The following is an 18291-nucleotide window of genomic DNA, read 5'->3' on the forward strand; positions in this document are numbered from 1 at the left end:
ACCCACCCAAGAAGCGGCCGGTGACATACCCAAGACAGGGCCGCAGGCAGCGGACCCCAGACGCACTGAAGACACAGGCAGGTGGCCATATCCCTGCTGGCTGGGCTTTGGCCTCGCTTGAAAAACCCTCTCCTTGGGTATAAGTGGCTGGGCCGAGCTCTTCTGGTCCAGATTCTCCTCCCAGCCCAGCAGCCCAACTGGGATCAACCTCCTGAAGTTTGACCTTGACCGGCCAACTCACACCCAAGTCATCAATGTCAGTAAACAGACCTGTTGGCAGCCTCTTAACCCTTGCCTCCCAGAACAGTTTAAACAACTTTCCCTAGTGGACTGGGGCTGGGGGAGGTGGCATGTTTTTTTCCTATACAAGACTCCTTTCTTTACAAAAGTCCAAAGCCAAGACAGATCCTCGGCTCACAGACGTCAAAAGATTTTTGGAAACCACAGCAAGAGTAAATAATTAACCTGCGGGAGACGCCTGATGCCACAGAAAAACCGAGATTCCCTCCAGAAGCTCGGTTTAATGTGAGTATACAGACAGAGAACAAACTGTGGTTACCGGGGCGGGGGTGCCCACATTGGGGGAGGGGATTAGGAGGGACAAACTACTAGCTAACAGGATAAATGATACAGTGCAGAGAATACAGCCAATATTACATAAGAACTATAAGTGCCATAGAACCTCTAAAAACTGAGTCACTCAGTTATATACCTAGACCTTGCGTGATATTATATGACAACCGTATCTCAATTCAAAAACATGCATTAAATATTTACAGAAGAAAGACGGTATTGTGAATTAAGCTGATTATTGCGAAATGCCATTATCAAAAATAATAAAAGAATGTCAATGTGGACAATGGAACATAGGAATTAAGAGGACTGCAGGAGTTCCCGTCGTGGTGCAGTGGGTTAAGAATCCCCTGTAGCAGCTTGGTGGAGGCACAGGTTCAATCCCTGGCCCAGGAACTTCCTCAGGCCTGAAATTCGGCCACAGAATTAAAAAAATTTTAAAAGTAAAATTAGGAGTTCCCGTCATGGTTCAGTGGAAATGAATCTGACGAGCATCCATGAGGACGCAGGTTCGATCCCTGGCCTTGCTCAGTGGGTTAAGGATCCGGTGTTGCTGTGAGCTGTGGTGTAGGTCGCAGAGGCGGCGGCTTGGATCTGGTGTTTCTGTGGCTCTGACATAGGCTGGCGGCTACAGCTCCGATTAGACCCTTAGCCTGGGAACCTCCATATGCTGTGGGTGCGGCCCTAAAAAAAAAAAAAAGACAAAGATAAAAGCTGTCATACTCTGAAGTAGTGATGAGATGAGGTATTTTAAGATATCATCCCAAACTGTCCTAGGACGTGAAAAAGATCCATGATTCCCGTTGCTGAGTCTATCACAGATGCTGCTGCAATTGTGCCAGTCTGATGCCTACGTTCAAAATAGAAGGAAACGCTGCATTTCAGCTGGAAAATGGTGAAAGTAATAATAAAATCCCCAACTTCCAGATTTCTGGTGTGAGGATGCTGCCGGATTATAAACATAGGCAAAAACCTGCCAGTTGAGATAACAGCGCTTAAGAGTAGCCTGTGGGCCCTCGGCTCCAGCTCCAGAAAACGGGCCTTCCGACCTTCTCTGCTATAAAGTCGAAAGAGCAGCACCTCCCTCTTGAGAGCCACACGTTATCATCCCATTTCCCTCCAGTGGGAGTGGCTGTGTCATAACAGAAAAGCTCCGGCAGGGAGGCCCCTTATCTTCAGCCCAGGAGAGTCCTTGGAACGGGGCGTATTAACACGCGTCCTAGGAATTCCGGGAGGGATCCCACATCCACACCCCCTTCTGAGGTGCTGAAAGCAAGAACAAGGAAATCGTTGCAGATTTAGAAAACGTTTGAGCCCCAGAGACATTTTCCCCTTTTTTGGTTCCTTCGAAGACCAATGGGGGAGTTCCCCAGTGGCCCGGTGGGTTAAGGATCCAACATTGTCACTGCTGTGGCTGGGGTTCAGTCCCTGACCGGGAAACATCCACTTGCCATGGGCACAGCAAAAAAAAAAAAAAAAGAGAGAGAGAGAAAGACCAAAGGGATAACATCTTACATTCATTTAAAAGAGCCCCTTTCCTCGGTTTCTTAAGCTATAACTGGCAGCACCATAGATGTTCCGGGGGTGGGGCAGCCTACCGACCCGACCTACATGTCCTGGGAAATGATTATCACAGTGAATTTAGGGAATCTTCCTCACGGTGAAAGCAGCTGCTTACATTCTTCCCAAAGCCTCCAGACTCCAGGACGGCACTGTCGCCAGAGTCAGCAGCCGGGGCTACAGGCAGGTAAAAAGCCTCGAGCATGGGGCAAGGGACGAATGGGGTTGGTGGATAAAGGAGCAAAGAAATGCACACTTCTGGGCACTCAGGAAGCGGCGCTCAGCCTGCAATCACCACCCACGGCCGTCCCTCGACGACCCGGTGGGAAAGGTCTCCTACTTGGTCCTGGACGAGGGCGGGACAAGGCAATGCATCTTCTCCAGTAGAGAAGTCCCTCTGCTGGAGACAGAGGGGAAGGAAAAGATTAGGACTTTTTTTTTTTTTTTTTGTCTTTTCCAGCGCTGCACCTGCGTCATACGGAGGTTCCCAGGCTAGGGGTGGAATCGGAGCTGTAGCCGCCGGTCTACACCAGGCCGCAGCAACGCAGGATGTGAGATGCATCTTCGACCTACACTACAGCTCACGGCAATGCTGGATCCTTAATCCACTGAGCAAGGCCAGGGATCGAACCTGCAACCTCATGGTTCCTAGTCAGATTCTTTAACCGCGGAGCCACGATGGGAACTCCAGATTTAGGACTTTGAAAACATCTCTTTACCATGAACAGAAGGGAACGGACGCAGAGGCCATGGTGGCGGGATGCTGGGAAAAGGGCTCGGAGAGGAGTCAGGGAAGGAAGGACGCAGCTTCGCTGGGATCCTTTGCTCTTTTGGCCCCTCGCACTGATGACAAGTAGATCCTGTCACCCCCCCCTTGAAGCTTGTAAGCGTCCAGCCAATGGACGTGACTAGTGGGGTCAACCCCAAGCCGGATCAAGTTGAGTTCCCGGGGCTGTGGGCACGGGGCCAGCCCAGAAGGAAGGCGAGGCCCCCAGATGCCCCGTGCGTTTCCCTTCAACTTCCATCGAGGGACGTGAGGCTCTGACCCGTGTGGCCACAGAGGACACCTACCCCACAGCCTGCAGCGCGGCGGTCCCGCTGTGGGGCAACGGCATCGGTGGCATCTCTGCAGCATCACAGCGAAGGTTTGACCCCCGGCCCGGGGCGGTCGGTGGGTTAAGGATCTGGCATTGCTACAGCTGTGGCCTAGGTTGCAACTGCGGCTCAGATCTGATCCCTGGTCCTGGGAGCTCCATACGCCGAGGGGCGCTCAAAGCATTTCTGTGCGTGGGTTCGGGGACAGGGGCTGGCCGGGCTTGACATCAGTCCCAACCGGACGGTCTAAGGCTTTGTGCCACCTGCCCTAAGGCTTTGTGCCACCTGCCCAGGACCTTCCAGGCCAGCGGAGCTCTGGCCCCAGAGTCACACCATCGCCACTGTCCACGGTGCTTCCTCTCCTGGGTCACTGGGTGACCCACCGAAACTGCCTAGCCCACCCCAAGCAGCCAAACCCCACCCAGGAAATGAACAGCGCAGGGAACAGCCGCGTGGGAAGATGCTGGACGAGGAGCAAAAGAGAAAACGGGGTGGGGGTGGGGGTGGGGGTGGGGACAACAGCATCAGCACATGACACGGGGTCTTTACTGAACTTATCTCGTTGAATCTCAGAACCCTTGCAGCGGATATTTTAAATCCTGTTTTCAGATAAGGAAGATGAAGACTCCACCAAAGACCAGGAAACCAGCGAGTGGTCAGAACTTGTCTGCAGGCAGATCTGGGCAGGACCCCTCCCCCGGCTCCGCCCCAATGCCGGCCCTGGTCCAGCTCAGCTGCCACCAGCTGTGGGGCTTGCGAGGGGGTCTGTAGCCTCCCAAGACTTCAGTTGACTCATCACTGAAAGCAAATCCCAAAACGCTGACCTCCTTGGCAGGGCAGCTGAGAAGGACCTTTACTAGCTGGAAAAGCATCAGAGAAACCTGAGAGGTGGCTCCTGACACTTTTAGTTGTAAGAGATGTTTAAAGTTCCCGAGGGAGCTGGTAAAATTTCAGTGCCCGGCAGTGGGTGGAGCCACGGCCACCTCACGCTCTTCAACATACTTTATTACTTACTGAATTAATCACATTTATAGTTGTACAATGATCATAACTCACTTTTATAACATCTTCAACATATTTTAGACCAGATGCCTCATTCCACCGTCTATTTCTAGCTTGTAAGGTTTTAATTTCAGCTGGGGGGAATTGTTTGTAGAGATTCATATCCAGTTAAGATGAGTTCAATGCAATAACAGGACTGCAAGCCAGGTTTAAGGCTCTCAGGAGTGCCTCTTGCCTAAGCCAAGAATTAGCTGGGGTAGGCCTGGAAGCGAAACGCCCAAACCTAACAGACTGGATATGAATAAACCAGAGGGGCCTCAGCCCGGACAGCAGCTCTCAGACGCTGGGGTTTGGGACGTCTCCCTGAGCGTCGCGCAAAGGCCCAGATTATCCAGCCTGGCTTAGCAGCTCTGGGTGGGGCTCGGGATCTGTGCCTCCACATTGCACGCCGGTGGTCTCACTCCCAACCCAGAGGGTAGAATGGTCCGCAGCTCTTTGCAGAGCCAGTGCGAGGAACAGGATGATGCAGGCGGCCATAGAGGTAAATGTAGTGATTTCCTGCAAAGACGGCCCCAACTCCTCAGGGGTCAGCGAGGCCCTTCCCCATCACGGACAGGGCCGCTCCCATCCCTCACCCGCCCTGCACAGCCCTGAGCACCCACAGCAGCATCGGCAGCATCGCCCATCCAACCTCCACGACGAACCGGGGAGCTACTCTGGCCACTCCCAGCAAACAGGGGAGGGGGGAAGCCCAGGTCACGCCCCTGACTCACTGTCCCGCGTCCTGTACCTGGTCCCTGCCCACGCCTCCACCTGGCCTGGAAGGCCCTGCGTCCCCCTCTCCACGGCCACCCTGCGTCCCCATCCCGATCTCCCGCAGGACCCCACCGGTCATGCCCCCCGCCCCCGCTCTGCCTTGGTGCTCCACGGTCCCACGGTCATTCCCCATGACCAGCAGCACCATCATTCCTCTGCATCCCTATCGGCCAATGGGCGTTCCGGCCCATGTGGCTAAAAATAGCTTTCTTTTTAACCCTTCGTTCCCCTCTATCCAGTGCCCAGCAGGGAGGTCACAAACGATGACAAGACAGGCTTGATTTAGCAAGCGATGCTTCCTCACTCTGGCCCTCCTCGCATATCCTGCTTCCTCCCCCACGTCTCAGGGCCTTGCTGCCTCTGAGCCCCTTTGGCGACAAATTCCCTCTAGCTTCCGCTCCCGTCACCTTTCGCCCCAACTCTCTTTACTGATGGTGGACGGGTGGCTTTTTACTGACTCCTCCAGCTCGCAGCTCTGAGCCTGGCCCTTCTCCACTCAAAACCCTCCTCGACCTCGCAACGGTCATCAAGTGATGCAGGTTCTCACCTGGACTCCAAGCGTCCAAATTCGGAACCTCATGACGTCATCCTAGGTGGGAGGGGTCCCCGCATCAATCGGGGCCCTACCTCCTGGTCTCTTGAATCACAGACGATCTCTGCACATCTGACCCGAGACGCCCCCACCTCCTCTCCATAACCACCTGCGGAAATCGCCCTTCCTTCAAATCCGATCGGATGACCCCCATGAAGTCTGCCTTGATTTGGGACCTGGGCAAGAACTAGAAGTCTTCTGAAATCTCACAGTGTTGTGGTTTTACCTCTTTTGAGGGATTTAATCCATTCTGCATTTCCTGCTATGATTTAGATACATCTTAGGTTCATCAATAATCTCGACAACACCCACTATTCCTCAGAGCTGCACCGAGGGTCATAGCTGGAAGGTACCCAACCATCTGATGTGGTATTTTTTCTTTGCTTTTGCTTTTGCTTTTTAGGGCCGCACCAGCGGCATGTGCAAATTCCCAGGCTAGGGGTCGAATCAGAGCTGCCACTGCCTGGCTACACCACAGCCACAGCCACGCCAGATCTGATCCGCATCTGTGACCTACACTGCAGCTTGCGGTGGATCCTTAAGCCACTGTGCGAGGCCAGGGATCGAACCCGCATCCTCACAAAGACAGCATCGTGTCCTTAACCCCCTGAGCCACAACGGCAGCTCTTGATGCGGTGAGTTATTGAATGAACTTACAAACCTCCCCATCCTCCAGGAAGCTATAACATAGTGGATGTCAAAAACCAGTTCTGGAAAAAACTGACCTTGACGGGCCCCTGTCTGGAGAAGTCCTGTCAACCCAGGACGGAAAAACCATTAAATGGACAGTGAACACCAGACGGGGACAGCCAGTGTGAAGCCCTGGGCTGAGTGTTTACAAGGAAACTTCCCTGGTGCTTACAAACCTCCACGTGCCACCCTTGAGCAAGTCAAGGGCTTGCCTGACGTTTGATCTTTTAAATGGCAGAGCCAGGACCCCAACCAAAGCAGAAACATTTGCCAAAAGACCAAAGTTCCCCTGAAAGGAGTTACAATGGCTTCTCACCACGTGAAAGAGCTTCGTTCATGGCACACTTCGGCACCATCAGGAACTGCAGCATCCAGGCTGCAGGACAAAGGACACGCCCTCTCCCCCGACCTAATTCAGCAGGGGGAGTTCCTGGATCTGCACCTTTATAAGGGAAGAGGTACCAACACTCAAATGCATCTTTAAACCAAGTAACAATTTTAAAGTCTCGTGTGCCAGATGATCGTTGTTACAACAGTTTGCCACCAGGTGGCAGGAGTACACCGCTAACCAGGCGATTTTGGGGCCAGTGCTTGACGAAAGGTGGCTTGACATGTCCCCAGCTCTTTTCAAGGTAAAGCTGTGTGCGGTTTTTCAAAGGTTATTTTGTCACTTTGAGTATGGCATGTTATACATAAGTGATTCTAAATCAAAAAGTTATTTCTCCTTATTGAAAAACTGCAGTATAATATGCATTTTAAATAGCATAATATACACACATTTCAACCTTTTAAAATTCAACAACTACAGCTCAAACTAGCTTTAAACATACAAGTAGAACCACACTATCAACCACTTTGGGTTTTTTGTTTTTTTTTTTTTGCTTCCTAGGGCCACACTTGCGGCATAGGGAGGTTCCCAGGCTATGGGTCGAAGTGGAGCTATGGCCACCAGCCTAAGCCACAGCCACAGCCACAGCAACGCTGGTTCGGAGCCATGTCTGCGACCTACACCACAGCTCACGGCAACGCTGGGTCCTTAACCCACTGCGTGAGGTCAGGGATCGAACCCGCAACCGTATGGTTACTAGTTGGATTCGTTTCCGCTGCGCTACAACGGGAACTCCATGCTACCAATAAATTTTAAAATAACACAGAGTGCATTAAAATATAGTAAAGACTAATATTCAGTTTTGTGTAAGACTATACATGAATATTCAGTTTTGTGTAAGTCTATACATGATTGACCAAACCTGTTTCTGTGAAGGCTGGAATTCTTGCATTTTTCAAGGTGCTTTTTGTTTGTTGTTTTGTTTGCTCCATTTTGTTCATATTTGTTTCTGTGTCAAAATAAAAGAGGTTCCAGTTTATATTTTACAAGTACTTCTCTACAAGTGAACACTGAAGATCACCCACAGATAAAATGCAAGTTGGGTCAAACCGTCGTAATATTTTCTCTTTTTGACATTTACTTTAAAAGCACAAGAGGAAGCTTCATGTGCTACATATGGATTTTTTGGAAATGAACGCAGGTTTAAAATGTAATGACCAGGAGTTCCCGTCATGGTACAGCGGAAATGAATCTGACTAGGAACCATGAGGTTGTGGGTTCGATCCCTGGCCTTGCTCAGTGGGTTAAGGATCCTGTGTGCCGTGAGCTGTGGTGTAGGTTGCAGATGCGGCTCGGATCATGAGTTGCTGTGGCTGCGGTGTAGGCTATCAGCTACAGCTCCGATTGGACCCCTAGCCTGGGAACCTCCGAATGTTGCGGGTGCAGCCCTAAAAAGCAAAATAAATAAATAAAATGAAATCCAATGACCATCTTAAAGAAAACTACAGAATTACCACCATGCACACACTTTTAAGAACCTGTGTCTTGCTTTCTCTCCTTGGTGATGCCCTGAGGGTAGAAACTGGATGACGTGTAGCAAGAAGAGCAAACGCACACGTGAAACTACAGGATGGTCAGTATCACCCTGGGAAGTAACTGAGTTAGAAACGAACTCTTGAACATGTCTAGTCAATATGCGCTCAGGAATAAAATATGCCAACGATTTTTAAGTCATTTTGTTAAGCAGGAAATAAAATCCCCACCTTTAGCATAAAGAACGCTCTGGACCTAGGAAGATCCCTCTCTTGAAGGAGGAGGAGGTGTCCTAAACCATCGGAATGGCAGGACTGGGGTCTCGTGGAAGGAATTAATGCTTCGTCTCATCATCCCGGGAGAGGGGATGGCCGGACTGGCTCAGACCTCGGCCGGTAATACAAACCAGCTGAGTCTGGACTCCTTCCCACAGCTGGCACCTCGTCCCGTGCCCTTCCAACTGCTCCATTGGCTTCTTTCGCGATACACAGATAAGCGAATGGGCATCAATACACAGGACCCTGAAAAACAGACTGGCCCCGAAGCCGCCATCTAAAACCAAGATCCCGAAAAAGAGAGGCGGCCTCCCTCCTCTGGCTACAAGGATCCACGAGGCAAATGAGATCCCCTGAGGGTGATCTGGAGGCTCTACTTTCTAAATCTCTTTATAAAGCAAAGGATAAAGCAGCCTAGTGACTGTCCTGACTGTCCCGTGTCATCACTTAGCTGCAGGCACCAAGGCAAACCTGAGGGCCCCTCGGGGATCAGTGGGAAGGAACAGTTGCCAGCACCAATTTATACCCGGGATGCAGTCTAGGGACTTAGGGGAACAACACCCTGCATTCTGGACACAACTCCTCCACTCTCAACTGCTGAACCCGTGTATAAAGCGAAATCACACAGGAAGGCGGCTGTATGTCTGACAGGCTAGGAAAAGAACATAGCGCTTGCAGCTCTGACAGTGATGAGTGATTTCAGTTCATGAGATGTGTATATTCTAAAAATAAATACAATAACCATCATAGAAATTCCTTTGAACCGTCATCAGGCAGGGGCTGACAGGTGTCAAACTGTTCCTAATTCACTCCCGGGAAGTACAGCCGACTTAGAACACGGACCAGCCTCTCAACAAAGCCTCGCATTCATGTGAACAGAAACAGTTTAAAATAGAAAGAGAAGAAAGCAAGGGTAATTTGAAAAATGTTTTCAAAGATGAAGATCCTGAGAGCCCCAGTTAGCTGCACGGAACTGAAGAGAGGTTTCCAGCTCCCCCCCAAAACGAGCACACGGCTGGGCTCCTAACTTTGGAAGGAACGGAGCGGTAAGCGCCATCTGAAGGAATGTCGCACAGCAGCCACCGATTGCAAAAGAGAGAAAAATTCCTTTTGAACCCGGTCAACAGCAACAAGAAACATCGTGAGGGCGACACGGTCGGCTCAGGGCTGCCGGCCTCCAGGCAGCTGAAGGGGCCACCTCGGCCCAAGGCCACATCTAGAGGGACAGTGGCGCTGGAACAGGCACGCGCCACGCGGCGGGTCACCAAGGACTTCCGGCTCGGCCTTACCTCCTCCGCCTTTTCTTCGGAAGGGGCCGCCCCTCCGAGGCTGGACGGAGCCTGGCTGCCGGCACCGCTGTCCTCACTGCCCTGGTCACAGGTGGCTTGCGAAGCATCCGGGAAGGGCCCAGGACCTTGGTCCCTTTGGCTGGGCCCCTCTGCCCTCTCCTCACTGTCCACGGAACTCAGCGACAGCGCGCTGACACTGCTGGGACACTTGCCGCTTGCTGCACCGGGGCTCCGAGGGCTGGGGGGCTTGGGCGTGGTGGGCCTCGGGGGACCAGGAGGAAGCTCGGCCTCCACGGTTATCGGGCCGCCGGGTCTGGCTTCATCGGAGCCTCCGCCCGGCACCTGCGGGGCCGGGGGGCTGGCGGGAGGGCTGCGGGCGCGAGGAGCATCGGCCAGGCCGGGGGCCGAGCGGCGGGAGTAGTCGTCGTGCAGTCGGCTGTGCGGCCGAAGCCCCGGCGCTGCGCCCCCCGAGCCCCCGGGCCGGCTGCCCCCGAGCCGCAGCATCCGGGCCAGGTCCTGGGCCCGCAGCGGGTTCGCCCAGCGCCTGGGCCGTGCGGGGGCCCCGCCCGAGCTGTCGGAGTCGGCGGACGAGCCGCTGAGCGTCCTTCGGGGGCCCTGGGGCTCGGGCAGGTGCGAGGCCGACTTCCGTCGGAAGGAGCTCTTCTTGAGGAAGGTCAGGCTGTCGGTGCTCTTGCTGCGCCTGCAGACGCCGTTGCGCTCGGGCTCTCGCGCCGGGACCTCGCGCTCCGCGGGCTCCGGGGCTGGTGGCTCGGGGTCCAGAAGGCGGATGCGCCCCAGGCCGTAGGCGCGGCGGATGCTGCGGGACCGGAGGGCGCCGCGGGCGAAGCCATCGTCGTCGGCCTCCTCGGGGTCCGAGCCGTCGGACGGCCCCGCGGCGCACCTGGCCGTCGGGGGCCTGGCCGGCGCGCCGTTGGGGACGGGCTGCCCCAGGCCGTGTTCCGAGGTCCCCTCCTTCGCAGCATCCCACCCCTCCCGGTTCTGGATTCCCTGGAGCACAGAGGACTTGAGTTTCTTGAAAGATCCCATTTTCCGGAAGGAGGCCAGAGCGTTCCACGTGGAGGCGCTGCCCACGACGAGGCCGGCGGGCCGGGGCCGCTCCGGGTCAGCGCGCGTCCTGCCGGCGCCCGCCGAGAAGAGGCGCAGGAGGCGGGCCGGGCTGAGCCGGGCCTCCCGGGCGCCCGCGCCCCCGCCGTCGCAGCCTCCGTTCCGACACCCGGGGTAGGTCCCCATGCCGGGGTCTTTGGGGTCCGAGACCGGGCAGGGGTCCGCAGCTCCGCGCCCGTGGCCGTTCTGGGCCGTGGTCATGTTCTCGGGGCCGGGAGCCCGCGGCCAGAGGGCAGCGCGGCTCAGAGCCACGTGCGCCTCCGTGTCCCGCGGCCCCACGTGCGAGCCTTCCTCCCCGAAGCCGCCGCCAGCCTGGCTCTCCCGCCCGCTGTGCACATCGGGCTCCGCGGTTGTGGCCACCGCCTGCAGCGGAAAACAAAGCAGGGAGTTAGCCGTTTTGCCCAGAAGAGCCTCTATAAACAGGGGCTTAGCTATTTTGTTTGATAATTGCTAGCAGAAAAACTGGCATGCCCCGTGATCACATACAATGTTAAATTAGGTTGAAATGTTACTGTTTCGCTTCCTAATTTATTTTGCAATAAATAAAAGGCAAGAATGCAAATTATCCATTCATTTAAAAAAAGATAATTATAGGTCATGCATTCAGTATTACTGTACACGCTGAAATCCGCTGGGACTTAAAGAAAACTTTTGAAAAGCTGCTAGAGTGAAAAAGCCCAGGCATCATTCAAGACTGTGCCTTCGCAGCGGAAACGAATCCGATTAGGAACCATGAGGTTTTGGGTTCGATCCCTGGCCTCGATCAGCGGGTTAAGGATCCAGCGTTGCTGTGAGCTGTGGTGTAGGTTGCAGACACAGCTTGGATCTGGCGTGGCTGTGGGGTAAGCTGTCTCTCTCTCTCACACACACACACACTCACACACCTCAACAACATTTCAGAACATGTCACATGAAACACTGAACTAGGTTAAATTTAACACAGCTCATAGGAGACTGAGTGCTCAGTATTCAAAAGGACTCAGAGAAGGACTTGTGATGGAGATGCTGTCAGCTGCAGCTGCATACCGTCTACAAAATATCCCCCCGCCCCGCCCCGCGACTCTAACGACAGAGCCACAAAGCTTACAGGAGCACAGGAGCCAGAGGGACCAAGCTGAGGTCGCCGGAGTCGGGCTCCGTGAAGGGAAGAGCATTAGTGAGGGCCTCTGTCAAAGGTTCCCACTGGCTGGGCAGGGAGAGATCGGGAAAATACTGAAATATTATAAATTCATGGAGTTCCCGTCGTGGCTCAGTGGTTAATGAATCCGACTAGGAACCAGGAGGTTGCGGGTTTGATCCCGGGCCTCGCTCAGTGGGTTAAGGATCCGGCATTGCCGTGAGCTGTGGTGTAGGCTGCAGATGTGGCTTGGATCCGGTGTTGCTGTGGCTGTGGTGTAGGCCGGCAGCTACAGCTCCGACTAGACCGCTAGCCTGGGAACCTCCATAGGCCGAGGGAGCAGCCCAAGAAATGGCAAAAAAAAAAGAAATTCATGCTGTTCCCTGGTGGCCTATTGGTTGAGGATCTGGCATTGTCCCTGCTGTGGCTCAGGTTCAGTCCCTGGCCCAGGAACTTCCTCATGCCACAGGTGCAGCCAAAGGGAAAAAAAGAAAGTTCAAATCAAACACCACACCTCCGCCCACCTCCTGCCCAGAAGGCCACCGTGCGGCTGTCCATAACCCCCCCCCCCCCGCCCCCGTGCAAGTGCTGCTGTCCCAGCCTCTGCCTATCAGGCCAGGACCTGCTCAGCCTTCCAGGGCCAGCGTGCTCGTTCAGCTGCCCTGCTCTTAGTGAGCCAGGGAAGCAAGGAGGCGTGGTCCCAGTCATAAAAGGCCACCGTTTATGCAGCACTTGTACAAAGGGCTTTCAGAACAGTGGGACATCGAGTCGTCTCGCCAACCCACGAGGCCACCAGGACGACTTCCGTCTTCTACACCATCAAGGGGCCACTTGGGCAGAGGCTCCCCCACCCCAAAGCCTGCGCTCCTCCCTGCTTCAGACTAACGAACAAAGACAGAAGCAGCGCTAACATACGAGCATCTGATTCCAAGGGCAGCACCTTAGGACATAACCCTGACAAGTCAGATCCCAGACGTCCTTTCAACGCCGGTCAAGGCCATTACTCTGATGGCAAGTGTGACAGGTAGGAGAGGAGACAGCTGCAAAGACCCCGCGGTCAGGGCCCAGTTTGGTTTAGTCCAGAAAAAACAAAAAATTGACCTCACGCGAGGAAGAGTCATCGGCGTCTACCACCCAGATTCTCTGATGGGTTCATTTTCCTTTGCCCCAACCTTGGGCCCTGACCTCGTGCCCATGGACGTGGGATTCTTTAAAGGGCTGATTCTATCTGGGACCACAGAGGCCACACGGATGGAGATCTCTGGAGGCTTCTTGGTGTCCAGTTGCTCAATTCTATTAATCAGATGGATGGGGCTCCCACAGCCCCCCCACAGTCTAATGTTCTAAGAGAAACGAGGGGCTGTGGGTTGCATGTGAATGAACCATATCCACAAAATCTTTTTCTTTTTTCTTCTAATTTTATGGCCATACCCCAGGCGTCCAGACATTCCTGAGCCAGGCACTGAATCCAAGCTGCAGCTGTGACCTATGCCACAGCTGTGGCAACGCCAGATCCTTTAACCCACTGCGCCTGGAGGGGGATGGAACCTGCACCTCCGCAGCGACTTGAGCTGCTGCAGTGGTACCCTTGACCCACTGCGCCACAGCGGGAACTCCCATTTCAGCAAAATCTTGAATCATCCTGGTACTGAGGCTGGACGCGGCAGAATGAATTCAACATGCAGCCCCACTTGTCCCCTTGCCTACCCTGGGTGGGACAGGGCACGGTGGTTATCTTAGCTTCTCACAGTCTTGAAATGAAGCTGTTTATGCCAACGGTCAACTCTGGTCCCAAGAGCTGACCACAGTGTACTAATAACCATCCTGTGAGACCCCCACGGGACACGGAACAGAATCTGCCTGGATGAAGACACGGTGACACCACCACTAGAGGGCGCTGTGAGACCTTTTACAACCAAAGACCAAACTCTTCCCCCGACCCCAAGGGCTCAGGGTGCAGGGGCGCGTTGCTTTAACGTTGGGTGGTTTGAGAAGGTTCTATGGAAGACCGGGGTCAGGTCCGGGTCTAAACTGGCACATGCATCTTGAGTAAGTCTTTTCAATCATCTGTGCTTCTGCGCCATCCACCAAATAAGAGGTGCCAACATTCAGGCACATCTCAAGCAGCCATTGTAGTCAGGAGCCCCTGTTGGCTGAGGATCTGTGTGAGCCACAGATGAATTCAAGGTGATGACGAGGTCACGGCCATTCTGCGGGGAAAGAGGTATGAAGTGCAGGAAGATTTGGGGGCAGTAGAGCAGGGGGTCCAGCTGCCCCCATTGGCCCATGCATGGATTGTCCTCTAGGACGTGGAACTGTCAGGGCCGAAACCAGAAAGGTCTTGCTTGAAACTGGGATGATCTTGACCTTACGTCAAGAAGAATACAGCTGGAAGGATGGTTCCATGGGATGGAATGGGGGGAACTGGGTGAAAACAGGTTTAGAAAAGCCGACATCATTATACAACTACAGATGTGATAAATTCATTGAGTAATAAAAAAAAATAAAATAAATACAATAACTTGATAAAGCCAAAAAAAAAAAAGAAAAGAAAGAAAGAAAAAGAAAAGCCGACATGGCCTTAGTCAGCCAGCCAGACACTCTGATACTGGCTGCCGATGTCACCTTCATTGCAAAATCCCTGCAGACGCCCCTAAAGTGAATTAGCCCCCTTAGTCCCTGGGTTCCAGGCATCTCAGTAAATTGCCTCACAAGGCCTAGGCTGATGCTTATATTCATCCTTTCAACAGGTTTATGTCGCTTCCTTCAGAACCAGGCTCTTAGGTCTTTGAGAGGAAGAAGTATGCTTTGTCCACTTAGTTAAGTTTATCTTGAGGTGACTTGTGTATCAGTTATGCTGCCGTGTCACTATCTGTACCAATGCTAACAATTCATCATCGTGTACCGTTTTATTACTCCCACGTGAAGGGATTCGGACTTTCACGACACTAAAAAACATTTTCCGATGGACTGGGAATTTGGCTCTAATAGATACAAACTCCTGCCTTTGGAATGGATAAGCAATGAGATCCTGCTGTGCAGCTCTGGGAACTCTATCTAGTCACTTATGATGGAGCAGGATAATGTGAGAAAAAGGAATGTATACGTGTATGTGTGACTGGGTCACCTTGCTGTACACTAGAAAATTGACAGAACACTGTAAACCAGAAACAATGGAAAAAATAAAAATCATTATATATAAAAGAAGAAAAACATTTACCTAAAGATCATATATACGTTTTAGGATAGAGAGCCAGCAAAATACACGCATATCTGAGTTTCTCATTGGGGCAACATGCTTTTTAAAGACCAGCGACTTGCCATTCTGTCCACAGAGCAGAACAACGTGACTTTTGTCTGCTGCCTGCAATGAAACTGAAAATCACGGAAAAAAGCTTTTCCTGGAATTTCCGAGTAACATACCAACTTGCATTATTTAGAACTAATACTTTGACCTCTATTCAGTAACAGGGGTTGCAATTCAATCAGTGGTTTTGTAGCAAGTCTTGTAAATTGTGGGAGCTCGGCCAGACGTATTTATGAACAGAACTACAAGAAAGAATTTTAGCTGGGAATATTGTGAAATCCATTGTCTACGAGCTGGATTCTGGATTGCATGAACTTTAGACGGGAACACGTCTATTCATTCCTACTGAGCATTCTCTGAAAACAACTATGAGCGGTAATTCTCAAATAAGAACTTGAACTTGAATTTGAAAGTGAGGAACATATAGCAGGCTAAGGTATCAACAAGGAGGCTCTTGTAATTTACATCCTGGTAAATTATAGAAAATGTGACACCGGAAGGAAACACTAGTTCTGGAAGGTTGAAGGGGTGAAAGCACCCGGCCTTGAATCACAGCACAGCAGAACCTGCAAGGTCAGGACCCTGTGTCAAGCCAGGACATGTGCCAGCACAGGTGAGAGCAGCAGGGGACCCGGCTCCAGCCCCAGCGCTGCCCCATACTGGCCGAAATGCAGGGGCCATCCTAGCCCTCCCCCTTTCCCCCCACTTCTCATCCGTGAGCCCAGATCCGCTGCAGATGTGACTGTCCTGGCCGTGCTCCCGGGTGTCAGCCTCCCCAGCACTGTCCCGACTGGTCTGACTCACCTCCCGCCCGGCCGCGGGGTCTGTTCCGAATGCAAATGGACAGGCGGCACTTCATCCCGTGTCGCTGTGCCTCTAGACCTCAGAGGACGCCCCTTAGGGGCCCTTCCTCACTGGGCAACAATTCTGGGCCATTTCCTCAACGGCTCTGAGAGCCTCTCACAGCCACTCTTGGCTCTCTGTATTAGGGAAACACGACTTCCTTAATGGATGGTTTCCAACCGAGCTGGCTCCTGCTTCTGCGGGGGCCCTCGCCTGCCCCCACACCCCTCCCAGGGCCTCCTCCTGTGCCAAGGCACCAGGCCCGGCTCCACTGGCACCGCCCTCCTTCCAGCATGTGCCGGTGCCCCGCCCCCGCGTCTTCCTGAGCTCCTCTGGCTTCTCTCTGGTATCTCAGCCGTGTAAAGTAATCCCTCTATTAGATGCCCTTTGTTTGCAATATCTAGAGATGCTTCTCTTTCCCTGCCGAACAAATGTGTATCTTTAACTCAAATCAGCTCCCCTAGAGCAACTCTCCTGACTCCTGACACAGCCCCTTCCTGGGGGTTCCCGTGCGCCCTGCTGCTTGAGCACTGGCCGCGCTGCTCTGTAACTCTGGTCTCCCCACGTTCTCCATGAAACTCGGACAAGGCTGAAAGGCAGAAGCCAGGTCTTATCAAACTCTGCATCCTCTGCCTTCTGTGACTAAGACTCTGGCACACGTGGGGCCCGATCATCGCCAGCTGAGAGGCTGGCCTGTGCTCCGTAGGAGGTTCAGGACTGCCTGCTGGCCCTGCCCATCTTATTCTCCCGTTTCCCTAGGATTCATTCCAACATCGTTCCCAGAACCTTGGTTAAATCAAGGCTCTGACTGGGAGCTCAAATTCTAGCATCCGCATTTCGGGGACAGGACGTATTCTTTTTTTTTTTTTTTTTTTTTTTTTTGTGGCCACCCGCGGCATATGGAGTTCAAGGGCCAAGGATCAGATCCAAGCTGCGGTTGGGGTAATGCCGGGTCCTTAACTTGCTGTGCGGGGCTGGGGATCCAACCTGGGTCCCAGCGCTCCCAAGATGCTGCTGATCCTGTTGTACCACAGCGGGAGCTCCTGGGACACACTGTATTCTAAAGGGTTATTTATGAGCAACCAATTTCCCCACAGACTCCGTCCATCAAACCATATCTAAGTGATAACAGCTACCACTGCGTTTAACCATAATGTATAACAACATTTCCATTGGCAAATGCGTCTAAGATTCACTGAGGATTCCAGTTCCAAGGATGAAGTTCCCTTCCCTACTGCCCCGTCCTTAATACCAGACCTTCTTCCTCTCCCTGCAGCCCCACGTGGGAAAAGCTGTCTTCCCCATGGACAGGGAACCGTCAGGCCTCTCCAGGTGAGATGGGAGGATGCTTCTTTCAAACAGCCAATCAGGGCCCCGGTTTCATTTAAACAGCCAATCAGGGCCCCGGCTTCTTTAAGCAGCCAATCATGTGAGTGTCTAAAAACAAAGTGTACCCGAAAGCCCAGCTGCGGCTGGGACCGAGCCAGTGTGTCTCTGGGAAGGGTGTCAACTCTGCACCAGGTGTGACCGTCTCGGCTGGCCTTATCTGGGTTACGAGGCTAGAGCTAAACCGTATTCCTGCGGGTGACAATGGGATTTCCCATTGGGGATGGATGTTTGCCTTGTCAATTCTGAGGGTTTCCAGAGGCAGAGGAAGCTCTTCCTGAGGTCGGGGGCTGGTGGGTCTAACCGGGTGAACTAGGGTAGGTCTTCGTCTGTGCTGTGCTCCCGGTGTTATCCCAACGCTCAGAAAAGGTGCCGGCCTCCGAACACCCCTCGCTTTACTTTTTTTTTTTTTTTTTGCTTTTCTTGTTCTTTTTTTCCTTTTAGGGCTATACCTTGGGGCATAGGGAGTTCCCAGGCTAGGGGTCGAATCAGAGCTGCAGCTGCCAGCTTATGCCAAAGTTTTTGGCACCGGATCCTTAACCCACTGAGTGAGACCAGGGATCGAACCTGTGTCCTCACGGACACTAGTTGAATTCTTAACCTGCTGAGCCACAACGGGAACATCCCACCCCCACTTTAAACCTCGGGGTTGAAAGGGCCAAGGAAGACTACAGAGGAGGCCCCCCAAGGAAAAGGCTGAAGATGGCCTGTCTTGCTTCCTAAGCTTCTTCCCTGGCCCCCCTTTCTTAACGGCCACCTC

At 53.0% G+C, this 18291-nt stretch overlaps 1 protein-coding gene across 1 annotated transcript in view; it reads right to left on the reverse strand.

The window, feature by feature from the left end:
• SPATA13 (spermatogenesis associated 13) overlaps positions 1-18291 on the reverse strand; it is a 111483-nt gene that overhangs the window by 48735 nt on the left and 44457 nt on the right. Inside the window, exon 2 of the mRNA XM_047756414.1 lies at positions 9754-11241. Coding sequence (XP_047612370.1) covers positions 9754-11079 — 1326 coding nt within the window. The 5' untranslated portion in view covers positions 11080-11241. The remainder of the gene's footprint in view (positions 1-9753; positions 11242-18291) is intronic.

The sequence above is a fragment of the Phacochoerus africanus genome, chromosome 13 (assembly GCF_016906955.1).
Source record: "Phacochoerus africanus isolate WHEZ1 chromosome 13, ROS_Pafr_v1, whole genome shotgun sequence".
Taxonomy (NCBI): domain Eukaryota; kingdom Metazoa; phylum Chordata; class Mammalia; order Artiodactyla; family Suidae; genus Phacochoerus; species Phacochoerus africanus.